This window comes from Lacerta agilis, chromosome 3, assembly GCF_009819535.1.
Source record: "Lacerta agilis isolate rLacAgi1 chromosome 3, rLacAgi1.pri, whole genome shotgun sequence".
In the NCBI taxonomy this organism is placed as follows: Eukaryota; Metazoa; Chordata; class Lepidosauria; order Squamata; family Lacertidae; genus Lacerta; species Lacerta agilis.
In genome coordinates, this window is record NC_046314.1 from 60,291,805 (window position 1) to 60,308,108 (window position 16,304).

A 16,304-nucleotide genomic window follows, 5' to 3' on the forward strand; every position below is an offset into this window, starting at 1 on the left:
TAAGTGGAGCTCTACTTAGCAAAAACAAAACGAAATTGCTAACAACCTAGAGATGGTGAATATAAAAAGACCTCTCTGTTTGACCGCTTAGACCACACACCACTGCTCCCCTGACCATGTCCCTCACTGGCCTTGCTGCATGCCCTTATTGAATGCCTTTGCCCAATTGGAATGTGTATATATGATAATTCCTCTTGCTTGCCTAGATGGAATGGGAGAGATTGAGTGGGTACCACAATCTCTAGCCTACTCTTGAAACCAATACTAAGCTTCCTGAGAAGGTTATTTATTTAAACAAATGATTTTCAAAATCCCATATTTCAGCTGTTTCTCCTGTTCTTTCCCCATTGTATGAGCTCAGCTTTCTTGTGCTTGTTCTCTAATGCATGTAACCAAGAAACTGATTTCACTACATATTTTTATTCAGTTTTGAACATGTACCATATTTAATATCAACGTTATTGTCACGCAGAAACAATTCTGATATCTGAGTCAAGAGCTTACATACATCACATGAATCATTTTATTGAATCATCAGGCAGTTTTTCCTCCTAAAAAGACTGATCTGCAAAACATATTGCATTCAAAGGAAGCCACAGGCCAAAAAATTTTCATCAGAGCTACCCAGAGGCTTGACTTTAATGGAGTTGCACATGGAGTGTTTATGGAGAAGGGTGACGGAATCTGGGTTCCAATCCAAAGCTCAACAGAATTATTAGAGGATGTACACTGGAAATCCAATGGTAGCTCCAAAACAAATTCAACATTTACAGCTTTCCCAAAGATTCCAATGCTCTTAGGAAGAAATATGTTCCCAGTTTAACAGATCATCCTAGCAGTGTGTATTAGTTATTCATTCAGCTGGTTATAATGACTTAAAGTAAACTAGAACTGTAATTATTCATTCTCGATATTTTTTTAGTAGTGACATACTGGGATATTGTTAGAAGATGCCACTGTACCATAGGTATGCAATTCTTAAACAGTTATGCTGCCATGCATATCTAGAAGGCTAGTACACCACTGTATGTTTTTAACTAATGTACTTGCAAGTATGTCCAAACCTAACTAGGTACTAGCTCAGCAGAGTTATCTTGGCTGTTTCTCTCATAAATGCACAGGTAATATACCTGTTCGAAAACATTCATTAATATGCTTGCATAACAATCTGAATACTCTATGGTTTTGTGAGGTTGGGGCATGGCACCCTCAAATTAAGTAAGCAACGTGATCCTTTTTTCATTTCCTATTTTTATTATGCAGTTTTTTCTTCCCATGTTCTGTTTTCAGTGCTAGCATGCAAAGATATATCAAATGATATTAATCTCCCCTTTATAAAACATATATTCTGATAATTTCACTACCACTGCCCCATAGAGAAATTACGAGCCTTTTGGCCACTAAATTTTCCTTTTGAGCAAAACAAAGCTGGTTAAGCCACCCCTGGGATTTGCCATGACAGAAGAGACAGAAGCAGGCTGATAATTTACAGCGAAGCAGCTTCTACCTAATTTGTGAAGCTCAAGATACTGCTTCTTCCCAGCCAGAGGACTCAGTGGGTTACAGCCTGGCAATTAATAAGGGTGAAGGGATTTCTTTACAAAATGTGTCTCTTGCACAGGCTTTTCGTAGGAGTATACAGATTATCTCGCCTCTGGTGGCATTTGTGAGCCAAGTGAGCATCCAGAGCTTTAAAAAGTCACTTCGTGCAACAGGTTAAAAGCTTTAGTCCCTGTGAGAGCCACTTGATCCGTTGCTCTCAGTTCAGATCTGTAGTGGTATCAAAGATGTCTGCAACACCTCCAAGTTCTGCTGCTTCTCCGAATGAGGACTTGTGTATGGAAACACTCTACATTGGACCTTTGTTGTTGCCCACCTATGCCTTCGCAGCAGTACATGGTAGATTTTTTAAATCAATAATTTATTGAAATTTTCCACTATGTCGAGTAATAATATACAAATAACAGAAATAATAGGCAAGTGTTTAAAACTTGAAATTCAGATAAGAAAATACATTATCTCTGTTGGTATCCTGAATAAAGTTATCCGGAACAAAATAAGATGCTAATATTTTTAATTATGTGCTGTTGTGAAATGTACCCATCATTTGACCTTATAGCCAATCTGCTCACTGTGAAACCCCAGCCTATGTGTTGGAGGAACCTAAAGGAAGCAAACATCCATATATAAGAACTAGAGACTTCATGCTGCCATATTTCTTAGAAATACAGTAAAGCGTTGGGAAATTATTTGTAGTGTCCTACAACAGCAAAAACACACACACAAAAACAGAAAATCATTCTCTGTAAAGTGCTTTCTCTGTCTGACAATTGTTATGAGCATTTAATTATTTCATTCTTTTCACTCTGATTTCAGGGTTATTTATATTTATATTCCATTGTGCCATGAAAGAAAATGTCCAGAAACAGTGGAGACGGCATCTCTGTTGCGGTAGATTCAGGCTTGCAGACAACTCAGGTAAATAAGCTGCTTACAATGGTTTTTCATGCGGTCTTCCATCCTGGCAATGACCAGACACAGGTATAGTCAACTCTAGCAAGGCATTGTATTACCCTCAGTCCACACCCCGGGACCTTAGAAGCATGAGTAGAGGCAATTGACTTATTATCCAGTATATATGGCGGGTTGTTTGTTTATTTATTACCAGCCTTTCACCATAGCATCCCAGGACAGGTTTCAGCCATAAAACACAATGCTGAAAACAGTTTTAAAATAATGTATAGTCTGATTCCCACTCCCACCCCCCCACCCCGATTTTTGGTGTTTTTTGTTGTAATCTTTGTGGGTATTGTTAGAGAGTGAAAGCTGAAAGGGTCAAACACTTTGCTGATGTTGTCTTCATTCTCACTGGGTTAAATCTGAGTTTATCTTTTAAGCCTGTAACAATATTCTCATTGGGTGATTGCGTGGAAAATGCAGAAATTCCTCCTTTTGTCCAGTAGTCATCCTTTTACTGCTTGCTATTTAATTAAGCCCTGTTCTGCTACAACTATGTCGTAAATAATTCCTGGAATAGATTATTATTTTTTTAGAAAAAAGAAAAGTTAAAGTGATCCACTGTAATAGTAGTACCAGGAGGCTTTGCATGAATCTGTGCCACTTCTGCTATATGGTGTGGACTTCCTAAAATCTGACCACATGGCTTAGAATATGCTGTTTCTGTCTGCATACAGTTCAGGGAGGTCAATGGCTATTTTCCCAAGACTGGAAATGTTTAAATACTCTGAGCCTGCCCACTGTGCCCAAAATGAGAAGCATTCATGCTTTCTTTCCTGATTGAATCTTGGGGCAGATGGAGATTTTTCTCGGACTTGCTTTTGTGTAGTTAAATAGCTTCTGTTGCATGTTTGAATGCTGGCAAAAGAAAGAGTGTGGCTTATGAATCAGACACACATAAATGATAGTTCTTTATTTTTTTTACAACCCCCCCCCCCCAATATCCTTTAGTATGGCCTTGTGTAATAAGAGTTGAAAACGTGATTTGGCCACAAAGTGTCCTTATAAAGTGAATGCACATATCTGGTTGAAGTCTACAAACAGTAAAATATGCCCAGCTATTAAGTTCACTATGAGACTTTGGCTTCTTTTTCATAAAAATATGAATAGACAGGGCAGAAAGATGCTGTACTGAGAACAACAGCCTTTTCCCAATTAAGATTTTCCTATCAGCTAAAACTTGTTGGACCTTTTTTCCCCATTAAGATTATTACTGTTCACAGAGATTTATCCTTCAGCACCTTTTTGAGGCTTTGCCACATTTATTTCTTTACTTGTTCACTTACTTAGCTGCCCAATAACATAGGCTTTCTGGGCAGCTCACAAAAAATTAAAATATAAAACAGTAAAAGCAGCATTTAAATTGGTTTCTCTGGGAGGCGTACAATAAACTATGAATCATAAGTTTGAGAGTCTCAGATTAAAGCACAAATTTTTAAAACGCCTGGATAAATAACAAGGCCTTGACCTGTTGCTGAAAAAGACCATAGTGATAGTGCCAGGGGAGATAGCCTGGACAGGTTGTAACTATTCTTTGCTTCCTTTGATCTTTTGGCATTGCTCCCTTCTCCTCCCCCCCCCCCCAATTATTTTTCATAAAGCTCTGGTTTTATTATCCTGCAGTAGAGTAAACTTTGCCAGTGTATTATATTAGTAATGTTATGAGTTTATGGAAGTCAAGCATCTTAAATTTCTGGACCCAGTAAGTGTTAGTTTCTTGGTGCCAGACCCATGTGTATTAAGCTGTGTGCTAGACACTTCTAATCCCCTGGAATCAGTGAGTGTGAAAGCTAATTAAGCTAGGTCAAGATTCTGTGTTGAGGTGCTAGCCTGGTTGATGGGTCATTAAGACAACTAAGGATCAAAAGGGACTCTGTGTGAGGCAGCAAATACCCTGTTTCTCCTAAAATAAGACATAGCCATAAAATAAGCCATAGCAGGATTTCTATGCATTTGCGAAATATAAGCCGTTCCCCAAAAATAAGTCATACCCCGAAAATAAGCCATAGTGACGTGGTACCTCCCATTAAAACAGCCTGGGGAGGCGTGGCTATGCAGCGTACCGATGTGACACGGTTAAAATAAGACATCCCCTGAAAATAAGCCATACTGTGTTTTTTTGAGCAAAAAAAAATATATAAGACGGTGTCTTATTTTAGGAGAAACACGGTAGGTGAGGCCTGTCTCCTCAACAGATAAAGCCAGAGCTTAGAGAGGCTAGAGGTAGGAGTAATGTGACCGGAGGAGTAAAACAGCAGGCAGGGCACAATGTTGGATGTCTGTTGGAATCCAAGGCTGCACCTATGGGAGAAGTAAAACCCTCTTGGGATGCTGTGAACTCCATCATAGACTGGGGTTGTATATATGTTATTTACACATATATACACATAAACCAAATTATTATTATTATTAATAATAATAATAATAATTACCGTAATTATTTATACCCCGCCTATCTGGCTGGGCTTCCCCAGCCACTCTGGGCGGCTTCCAACACAATATTAAAATTATTCATCAGACATTAAAAGCTTTCCTAAACAGGGCTGCCTTAAGATGTCTTCTAAAAGTCTGGTAGTTGTTGTTCTCTTTGACATCTGGTGGGAAGGTATTCCACAGGGCGGGTGCCACAACCGAGAAGGCCCTCTGTCTGGTTCCCTGTAGCTTGGCTTCTCATAATGAGGGAACCGCCAGAAGGCCCTCGGCGCTGGACCTCAGTGTCCAGGTAGATTGATGGGGGTGGAGACGCTCCTTCAGATATACTGGACCGAGGCCATTTAGGGCTTTAAAGGTCAGTACCAACACTTTGAATTTATGAATTTGAACTTATGAAATATCATAAAGACACCATAGTCTGTGCTGTGCCTTATTATCAAAAGCAAGCACAAACCCTGGGTAAGTGCTTGGAACCCCTGGACTCTTGCACCACTCTGAGGTTGGGGTGATGTGCAACAGTATGTAAGTTTGGCAGGGTGTTGTATTAGTGGCATTATACAAGTGATGATAGGGTAAGTACAGGTCACTCATGTGTCCAGTGTAATGTGCAAGGCTAAGTCTTGGGCATATGCCTACACAAGTGGAAGTTCTACACCTCACCCCATAATACGCACACAAGGAAGAAGTGAAAGTGACTGGTGCTTTCTTTATCTGTAAGGCCTGAATTATTTTAAGCTGAAATACTGTTACAGACAGCTTACTTTTTTTCATTTCATTTCAGACTGGAGTAAAACAGCAACTAATATAATTAAGAAGAGCTCTGACAATCTGGGGAAGTCCTTATCTTCCAGTTCCATTGGTTCTAACTCAACTTACCTGACTTCTAAATCAAAATCTACATCCAATACGTACCTTCAAAGAAGCAGCCATTCTGGTGAGTCATGTAAAAGAAAAAGTAAGAGTCTTTAAACTGCAGTAATTGATTCTGAGATCCCATGATCATTTGATTTAATTTGGCATGGAGCCTTAGATAAGATAGCTTATCCCATTCCCTCCTCTTTCCTCTGTAGCCCCTGAAAAGCTTGGGGGGGGGGGCAGGAGCCCTCTTGAACAATGTGGGCTGGGGCTGCAAAGGAAAGAAAAAATTGCCTCAAATTGGGAAAATTCCCACCCCAGCGGTAGCCTTTGTGCCAGCCCACATTGTTCATTTACTCACATGTGTCAGAAATTGTATAAGCACTCCATGGACCTTATCTTTCAAGGACTCTGGGGCCAGAGATGCTGCACAGGCCTCTTTATATCTTCCTTCATCCAAGGATCGCAGGCCAGTTTACAACATAAAAAACACAACACGGTAACAGACAAAAGCAATTACCCCTCCTACAGTTTAAAGGGCCATAGATTTTTTTAATTAGCCAAAGGCCTATAATAAGGGGAATGTTTTTGCCTGGTGCCTAAAGATGTGTAATGAAAGCACCAAGTGAGCCTCCCTGGGAAGAGCATTCCACAAGCGGGGAGCCATTGCAGAAAAGGCCCATTCTCCTGGAACAATTTGCTGTCTCTTCCTTTGGAAACCTCTGGAGCAGTCTAGCCTCAATTGAAGTGTGCAAAGATGAGACCACCCAGGCCTTTTTGGTACTAATTACGTTATTTACCTTTAAGGTTTCCAAGAACTGAGGCTTAACTAAAACAAAACAAAACAAAAAACAAAAAAAATCCTTCCAGTAGCACCTTAGATACCAACTAAGGTGCTACTGGAAGGATTTTTTTTGTTTTTTATTTTGTTTTGACTATGGCAGACCAACACAGCTACCTACCTGTAACTAAAACAAAAAGAGATGTGACGTCAGTGGCTTCTTCAGTGGAGCATTACTAATTGCTCCTTTTACTTTCTTGCTTATCACTTTGTGTCTAATATATGAGATGTTATTTTATTACAGAGCTCATTAGAGCTTTCTCTGCCAGAGTGCAAAAGCCACAATCATTGACTTATTACCACGCAGTGGTGGTTTGTTTAAAACCATGTTTATCATTTAAGTATCACCATATCTGTCTTATCTGTGGATTATCACAAATCCAAAGCTCCTAGGCACAATATACTAAATCATGTGTTAGATGTTTTCTTTGACTAGGCAGTAGGCCTCCCTGATGTTGCTGGACTCCAACTCCCATCATTCCTGACCATTAACCATGTTGACTGTGACTGATGGGAGTTGGAGCTACACAAGTTAGTCACACTTTCTGTGGGCAATGCATTGGCGCTGTGGTCTAAACCACAGAGCCTAGGGCTTGCCGATCAGAAGGTTGGCAGTTCGAATCCCCACGACAGGGTGAGCTCCCGTTGCTCGGTCCCTGCTCCTGCCCACCTAGCAGTTCGAAAGCACGTCAAGTGCAAGTAGATAAATAGGTACCACTCCTGCAAGAAGGTAAATGGCATTTCCGTGCGCTGCTCTGGTTCGCCAGAAGTGGCTTAGTCATGCTGGCCGCATGACCCGGAAACTGTACGCCGGCTCCCTTGGCCAGTAAATTGAGATGAACGCCACAACCCCAGAGTCATCTGCAACTGGACTTAACGGTCAGGGGTCCCTTTGCCTTTACTTTTATAGCCCAGATAGCATTAATGCTTAATGCATTATGTTTCATTTTATGTGCTGCTTTTGTAATTTGCTGTTTCTTCTTCTATTTATTCATCCCATCTGAACCTAGTTATTACCTCTTTGTGCAGCGGTCCAGTTTAGCGCTTTAAGCTCATCTTTGATATCTGTTGAATGTTATAGTAGATGTATATTTCCACAGCATTTATTTATACTGGTTATTGTTCCCTGGAATTGACTCCGAAACTCATATGTTTATGGTATAGATAATGTCTTCTAAGAACATTTCTCCATCAGAGGTGGAATATTCAAGGTACAGTGTGCATCACTTTGGTTGAATGCATGATTTTCAAAAGCTGGTGTGAGGACACTTGCATGAAGTTCCAACTCATGGCACAAAAGACTTGCTAATCATACATACTGCTTCATTTTCAACTATGCAACTTCTTCTGTCATTAATTCTGATTGCCAATGATACAAGACACAAGAACGCTTCACATACTGGTTAGCTATCAAATGTAAATCTTGTTGTAAATATAAATATACTTACCAGGTGGCTGAAATCAGGTTCAGTACTGTTTTATATTCCATATATTTTCTGTAAGCAATAACACAGCTGATGACATATTTGTGCCATAGATGGTAAGTCACACTACACAGATTCTTTTCTCAGAAAGTTCTGCTACAGGGTTTTTTTAGAACTCAAAATACATATTTTAGTAGGTTATGGAGAGAAAAGGGTACTATTAAACAGATACACTTAATTGAAAAAGAAATTACTCTATTATATTATCTAGTTCTGAGGTTTTTCCCTATCCATTTTCAAGTTTTTAGTTAACTGAACCAATTTTTGTTTATAACTTACTTGGTTAAATTGTTGTGTCTAAGTAGGTTCAACGGGTATTGATTAGGATACATAATAATAAAATGATTTTTAAAGTACCATATGGATCATGTGGCACAGTCCAGCAGTTAAATATTAAAAGATGCTCTAGGTACAAATAGTGTCTTTCTTAAATGTCCCATTTTCTCTATTAAAGGTCATGACCAGTTTTACATTTTTTGTTGATTTTTTTTTAAAAAAATGCTCACATAGTTAAAAACGTGTTTGTTTATTAAACATACGAGTATGATATATAACAAACACAAATAATGTGAAATGAAATGTCATCCTCAAGCCTTTTCAAAAACAATAAAGAGAAACTCAGATCAAATCATAAGCTAGGAGACCTAGCACTATTTGAATGTTTGCAGAGGGGAAAGGTTTGTCTGCTATGCATCACTGAACATACTTGCCTGCTTTAAAAAAAAAATCACTCTGATAGGCTGTGGCATGCTTGTTCTTCTTTCTATGAGATTAAAAAAAATTATTTGCAACCTATTTTTCTTCACTTTCAGATCAAAGTAATTCCTGTCTTAAACTCCCTTCATTATAATTTGGGATCATCATACATTCTTTTGAGAACTGCTTTTGCCTTTTGTTTTATATCTAGTGACTGGTTTGCCTCATCTAGAGTATTGCTTGTCATAGCAAGCAGAACTGAAAAGGAGTTTTCTTGTCAATATATAGTTTGGTAACATTTTTCATGAAGTAATTATTTCAAAAGCTGTTAATAGTAAAAAAAAATTAGCAACTGTTTCAAAAGCCTTATGCTAGGTCATATAAAGTAATTACAGTTTGGTCTTATTTGCTAATTGTTCATAAATATAATATGCTCCAAACTATGGAAATGATTGCTCATTACTTGAGCTCCACCTAATGATCAAATTCAGCCCAGCAAAGCTTTACCACCATAATTTCTAGCCTGCTGTTAATATCTGAATCATAAAAATATTGTTCTAGAGTGTGTACAAGCAGTAGGATTGAATTTTCAGTGGTTGGAAGTGATTTATTGAGATTTATTCAGTACATCTCTAGCTTTCAATACAAACTCAGGGTGATACTGATTATGATGGCATAACGAGATTAACAACCAATGATTGATTGATTAAAAAAAACATTTAGTTTATTTGCATCATTTATATACTGCTTGGTTGTATTAAAACCTCAAAGCAGCGAAGCCAGTGAAACACAGAAGCCAGTAAAAAACTAAGTTCTGAAACAGTCTTTATTCTGGATGGTGCAGGATCAGTTTGATTCCTGTTAGAATCTGCAAGTATCAAATTCCGCAAAAATCCCTAGTCATCATGTTATGACATAGGCACTTCTTTTTTAGACGGTGTCTCTGAGTCATGATGTGTGCATTTCACTGACACCTAGTAATGCACAGATTACGATAACACACATCATCACAATGTAACAATGCAAGATATACAATGCTGCAAATTGCAGCAGTGAACTTTCACACTGGGCTACAATTTTCAGTGGCAGATGCAAATCTACTTTAGCATGTAGTTTCATCCTCATGTGTAAACCTGCAGGCAATACATGTCCACAGAACAGCTGAAGAGTCGAATTCATTTCAGTGGAGATGTACAGTCTGCATTCACAAAGAAACAGAAAAGAAGGATTATCTGTTCCAATTTAAATTAACAATGAGGCCCTTATACCAGACTGGGGAACCTGTGACCCACCTGCAGTTGCTGGACTACAGCTCCACTCATCCCTGATTAGCCATGGTGACCAGAGCTAATGGGAGTTGGAGCCCAGCAAAGTCTGAATGCCTACATATTCCCTCCATAAGAGTACAATCTAGAGAAAGTTAGGTTGGAGTAAAAATAATAGCATTTTCCTCTTTCTGAACTGCCTTTGTATAGCCAATTCTAATTACGTGGCATCATTGCATTTACAACGTGAGTCCCAGCTGGCTGGGATCACAATTCCAAGAGCAAGAAACCAAGGACTGAAAATTCAAGCTAGTTTTCCAGCTGTGGAAAATGAACAACAGAAGTGAATTCATACAACAATATAAATTACACAAAGGCATATTATTCAGAACATTTCTTAAGAAATTAAAAAAAAAGTTTGATGTATCTATGACTGTGCATACTAGGGGATTGCCTGTGGGTGGATAACTATGCAGTTAGAAAATAACATTACTGACTAATGGATTCTCTTCCTTTTTGTTAGACAATGTTTTTCTTGACAAGCATTCACCAAAATATGTCCAAGTGGACACAGAGCAGACATCAATCATCCCAGTTCATCAGGTTATTGACAAAGTGAAGGGATACTACAGTACTCACTCAGACAACTTCTACAAAAACATCATCATGTCAGACTCCTTGAGCCACAGCACAAAGTTCTGAATTTCTGGACCTCTGGAATAACAAAATTCAAAAAACAGCATGAAGATTAAGAATGAATAAGGGCTTGATTACAGAACGAGGAAAAAATACCAAAGTCTTGTGCTTTATCCAGTTATTGTTTGTTTAGCAACTTCAGCGGAAAAAGACAAGTTTTCCTCGTTTAGGAAATATAACATCTGATTAATGTCTTCACTTTCACAATATTCACGCTGGCACTTCTGCATCACGACACTTGTCAAACTTCTTCTTTCCCCAGTGGTGTATTAGTTATATGTTGACCCCATCTGTATCTTTGCAAAAATTAAGAAGACCCTAAAAACTCCAAATTTGTGACTTTTTAAATTTGCCTTTATTTAAAAAGAATATAGATATTATATATTTTTAATTCCTTCTTGGGTGTTCAGTGCATAGTGTCTTAGAGATTTTTCCCCCTACAAGAAAGCCTATTATTGGTAAATTAATGAATGCTTGTGCCTAAAGGCACAAAGCCAAACTATTCAGATAAGATACCCTGAATCTTGCTTGCAAAGTCTGGGCCATATTTATAGCTTTGTGAATGGCAAAAGTGGGGAAGAATTTTGCTAACTTGAAAGTTTGCATAATCCTGGACCAAAAGGAATTTGGTCCAACAATAGATCACCTTTCCTAATCTATTATCAAACGAGAAGGTTTGCATGCCAAGCACTAAATGTAAATCTTTGTTACATTTTCATCCATTGTAGTAACAATATTTTCACATAGTTTGCCTTAATCTAAGAGCTCCCAGTTAGGACCCAGGTGGCACTGTGGGTTAAACCACAGAGTCTAGGCTTGCTGATCAGAAGGTCGGCAGTTTGAATCCCTGCCACAGGATGAGCTCCCGTTGCTCAGTCCCAGATAAATAGGGACCACTCCAGCAGGAAGGTAAACAGCATTTCCGTGTGCTGCTCTGGTTCGCCAGAAGCGGCTTAGTCATGCTGGCCACATGACCCGGAAGCTGTCTGTGGACAAATGCTGGCTCCCTTGGCCTATAGAGCGAGATGAGCGCCGCAACCCCAGAGTCGGACACGACTGGACCTGATCGTCATGGGTCCCTTTATCTTTTTAAGAGCTCCTTACATACATGAGAACGCTTGGTTGGAAAATGAATGGACACTTTCCCAAATGATAAGAGGAAACTCAGCGGTATCCCATGGCCTACTGAAGGAATGGAGCTATAGAGATGGGGCAGCTCTCTGTGCACAGCAGAATATTGGAGCATATGGTTGTTCACATTTACACACTTTGCTCATATGCACATGAGCGTACTTCGTGTGCGCTAAGGTATATCAATCCAACAACACAGTTGAGGTGATCTCATTCACGTTTTTTATTTCATTATTTCCTTTCACCAAAGCACTCAAACCATCCTGATCAACACTACCATTCACATTTGTACTTCCCCACATTTTTATAAAGTGCTTTGAATTACAACTCATGGCTGTAACAATCATGCTTAGATCCACTGGAATCAGTATGCTTAATTCTTGGAAATTATCTAGTACTATTACTGTAAATATATACATTACATTTATCGTTTAGATAAAATTTGGGTTAGAAAAGGAACTCTCCAAATGTAACAAAAATTAGAGGAAAACCCCCCAATGTTATCACTGTTCAGCACCAGTACAGTTTGACTCACTTCAGGTAAGTTTGTATAGGATCGCAGTTCCTACAAGTGGCCAATCATAGATTTCCCCTCATATTATATGCTGCTGCTATTCCTAGGTATGCAGAACAACAACAATTTGAGTGCTTACCCTTAATATAATTTCAAATATTTTAAGGTTAATTACAACACTTTTCTACTGCATCACTTATATTTAAGAATTAGGATTTTGTTACACAGAGGTCACTTGAATTGGAAACTGCTTAGGTCCTATTTAGAATTAAACAGCTAAGCCAAGTGTTTCACCTCAAAATGTGAACGAAATAATTCCCAATGACAATAATCTAATGGGGTTGAATGGCTTCTCCATGGAGAAGAACAATTTGTATCTGAGCATTGACCAGATTTATATATGACTATCTCCCTTTCTTAATGGCTTTCAGAAAGTAGTTTTAGTGTGAGATTTCTTTTTAAAGTGAAAAATAAGAGAATAGAAATGCTTGTGAATTAAAATTAATAAAATACCCTAGTTCAATAATTTGAATTTGTAGAATTTTCCTGAGTCCTAGGTATTGTCTGACCAACAGATTAATGTATGGTTTGCCTATATTTTCACTAAGCACATCTTTTGCTTTTACTACCATGTAGTAATCTTAAACTGTCTTATTTCACTTATACATTTTCAAATACTGTTTTTCCCCATTGTAAATCTTTGGTTATCTTGTTGACAAAGCATCACCTCTCTTGTATATAATTATTTATTTTTGAGGTTTTAAAATATGTCAGCATAGTGTTAGCTGCATACTGGCTTTGTCTATGATTATATGCAACTGTTAAATGCATCTTTCCACAAGAGAGGGAGGAAAAAAATCATCTCAAATATGCATATATATGTATTGTATTTTCTACATGAAAAGTATATTGTGTATGATATTGCTAGCAGTTTGAGGGAAGCAGTGGTGTAACTTCAAATACTCGTCATTAAACACTAGTGAGGTGGATTTAAAGTCTGACCAAAAGCAGAAATACTTTTTTAAGTATTCCATTTGTTAGTACTCCAAATAATTAAATTTTTTAAAGCTGTGAGTGGCTTTGTTTCTTTGCAACTGGGCAGAGAAATTGTTACATAAAATTCTGGGGAATAACCTATTTTTCCTATTAATCTTGAGTAATGGAAGTTTATTTCTTTATTAGCAACATTCGTGTTACAGTGAGATGGAGAAAGGCACAGTGGATAATGACATAAGATCTATGAAATGTAACAAGCATCTGAGCATACACAGTTTCAGATTTAGCATCGAGATTTTAAGATAGGACTACAGATTTTCCCCTGCAAACGGGGATTCTGACATCACTGCAGTGGTAGATCTTAGTTCAGTATTGGTATTACTTTCATTACTCATTAGAATACCTGTATATACCTTTCAGAATGGGCTCATACCATCTATATGTTAGATAGAAGCAGGAGACAGCTTGCCCAACTATGAGTGAGACATGTTTGGGTAGATGAATTTCATTTTTCTCCCCAGACTCATACATCCATCATTTTATTGGTATGCTGCTTTTCCATAGTTAAAGCCATGCCCAAGGCGGCTTACAACATGCGGGGAAATACATAATTACAAATAAAACAGAGTCATAAGTTGCAAATAAAATGCATCAAAAAGTACACAACCAAATTGAACAATTTCCACATCATATCTTAAATAAGTTCCAAAAAATGAAGATACAAAAAAAAAACCTCTATAGGAATATGTTGATTACTGCATTCTACCTCACTGCAAAAAGATAAGGACAGAGAGTGATGAATGGATGTCAGATCCAAGAAGGAAATCATGTATTGCACTATGGGCAAAATTGAGATGTGGGACAGGTACACAGATATAGGAAGTGATGAAATGATGAAGCAAAAAGGCAACAATAATCGGATTTGGGGAAGAGCTTCCTATAGGTCAGTATAGGATTCCCAAGAAGAAGAGCCTTGAAGCTACAGGGTTTGAGACTAGTGTTGAAACAAAGTGGCAGAGGCACACTGGGGGATTTTGTGGTAAGGAAGACAAGTAGGACAATGATCACTTGCTCTACTCTATACCTAGTTGGCTAGAATGGAGATGCACATTGGGATAGATGTTCAAGTAAGTGTGAATCCATTTTGCAAATGGACAACATATTCAAGTGGACACCCTAGTACAATGTTATGCACACATGCTGAATTATCTCCGGTATCCATAGGCATATCCCCATCCATGTTCAAGTCCAATTAGTACACCTGGACTCAAACATCTTTGTGCACACGAAATTACCAGTGCAGTGTGGGAATGCAGAAATCATCATTCTGGTTCATACCAGAGTCTGAAGAGCAACCAGGGAATGGTTATAACCTTAACTCCTATTGTGAGCCTTTCAGGTGACCCTGGGTGGCCACTATTTGAGCCCAGGTGAGCCCAACCACTGGAAGCCCATTCAAGGACTTGTGGTAGTGCAGTGGGGGGCAATGCACCCAAACTGGCATGGGGGAGGGTCAGAAGAAGTCCTGGAGCAGCACACTGGGAAAGGAGAAGACAGACAATTCCATCAGGCAAGCAGAAATGCTCACAGAACAATCTGCTTAGCACCGTGTTGGATTCCTGTTCAGGTGCTGAAATAGGTGGGACTTCAATGCTTCAAGGCAATTCTTACGTTGCTATTGGTTCTTACGAACCAGTTATATGGAAACACCTCCACTTTAGCCATGACTTGTCTGAAGAGCCCTTCATAATAAATTATGTTTTCTACTTCAAAAAGTCTTTAAGTGTTTATTTCTTCCCAAATGAAACTAAAATTGGGGGGGGGGGTAGGGTGTTGCGTATTCACGAAATTTTATTGGTATTTAGAAATTTATTCCTTCCGGTTCAGAATCACAGTGTGATTAACCATTTTTAACCATTGGCTGTGTGACTATTCCTGCATTGCAATAGGTCCCAACATGCTCCTTTCAGGGTAGAGTAAAGGAATTGTATTGAAGCCCAGTTGGCTGTCTTGCCTGAAACTATCCATCAGAGGGCAGCATGACACTGTTGTTTGTAAAGCATCAAAACATTCATCAAGATTTGTTTATTTTCTTTATGTAACTGTAAGTTACATTGTTAGGAAGATTCACATACAAACTGTAAATTTGGTTATTAAATGTCCACCATAACATATAGCAAATTTTAACTGTATGCATATTTGGGGATTTGTAGCTATTTGTGTGAGTTTGGATATTTGAGGGTACCAGTAGAACACTTTAAATTACTGCTTTTGTGGGTACAGGTGTTAAGATAAAAATGGAAACTCTGTGGGGGTTTTACTCATGGGGTAAGCCCAGCTTCACAGCTGACATGACAGATAAGTATACCAGCAACTGAATACACGCTCAGCTGTTGGGTAGCATCTCTCTCCACCCCCTAATGAAGGCTTTGTTATTTTTAAAAGTGTTGCATGAGTGCACTTATCCATCACCTTAGTTTATATAAAAGGAACTCTTTTTTTAGAATGCAAAACTGCTCAAAGGATGAAGAGGGAGATTTATTAGTGACATCACAGGGACCAACCAATCAGCAGCACTGTGCATAGCTACTAGGGCTGGGCGATATAACAATACAGTGGAACCCTGGGTTACGCACACACCAGGTTGTGGACATTCGAGTTAAGAACGTCCGCAACCCAGAAGCGTTTCCGGAGCACGCGCAACCCCCAGATGTGCAGAACGCTTCTGCGCACTTCGCGCACGCACAGAAGCTCTCAAATCGCGCTAATTCCGGTTTTTCTTTCCGTGCGTTCGGGATATGCACACCCGCGTTATGCACGGCGACCCGGAACAGATCACATGCGTAACCCGGGGTTCCACTGTATGTTGTCCAAAA

At 38.8% G+C, this 16,304-nt stretch overlaps 1 protein-coding gene and 1 long non-coding RNA gene across 5 annotated transcripts in view; one reads left to right on the forward strand and one right to left on the reverse strand.

The window, feature by feature from the left end:
- The window catches only part of ADGRG6 (adhesion G protein-coupled receptor G6), an 87,496-nt gene extending 76,692 nt beyond the window's left edge, over positions 1 to 10,804 (forward strand). For 2 of the 3 annotated variants that reach the window (XM_033143908.1, XM_033143907.1), the window contains exons 23-25: positions 2,377 to 2,478; positions 5,732 to 5,884; positions 10,615 to 10,804. In XM_033143908.1, coding sequence (XP_032999799.1) covers positions 2,377 to 2,478; positions 5,732 to 5,884; positions 10,615 to 10,793 — 434 coding nt within the window. In that variant the 3' untranslated portion in view covers positions 10,794 to 10,804. Of the gene's footprint in view, positions 1 to 2,376; positions 2,479 to 5,731; positions 5,885 to 7,810; positions 7,858 to 10,614 lie in introns of all 3 variants that reach the window. The other variant, XM_033143906.1, reaches the window with a different exon arrangement.
- Positions 8,094 to 16,304, reverse strand: part of LOC117043819 — a 53,035-nt gene continuing 44,824 nt past the window's right edge. Inside the window, exons 4-5 of one of the 2 annotated variants that reach the window (XR_004426237.1) lie at positions 10,731 to 10,805; positions 8,094 to 8,142 (exon numbers count right to left, since the gene is read on the reverse strand). This is a non-coding gene — a long non-coding RNA (uncharacterized LOC117043819). Of the gene's footprint in view, positions 8,143 to 9,810; positions 10,025 to 10,730; positions 10,806 to 16,304 lie in introns of those variants that run through there. The other variant, XR_004426238.1, reaches the window with a different exon arrangement.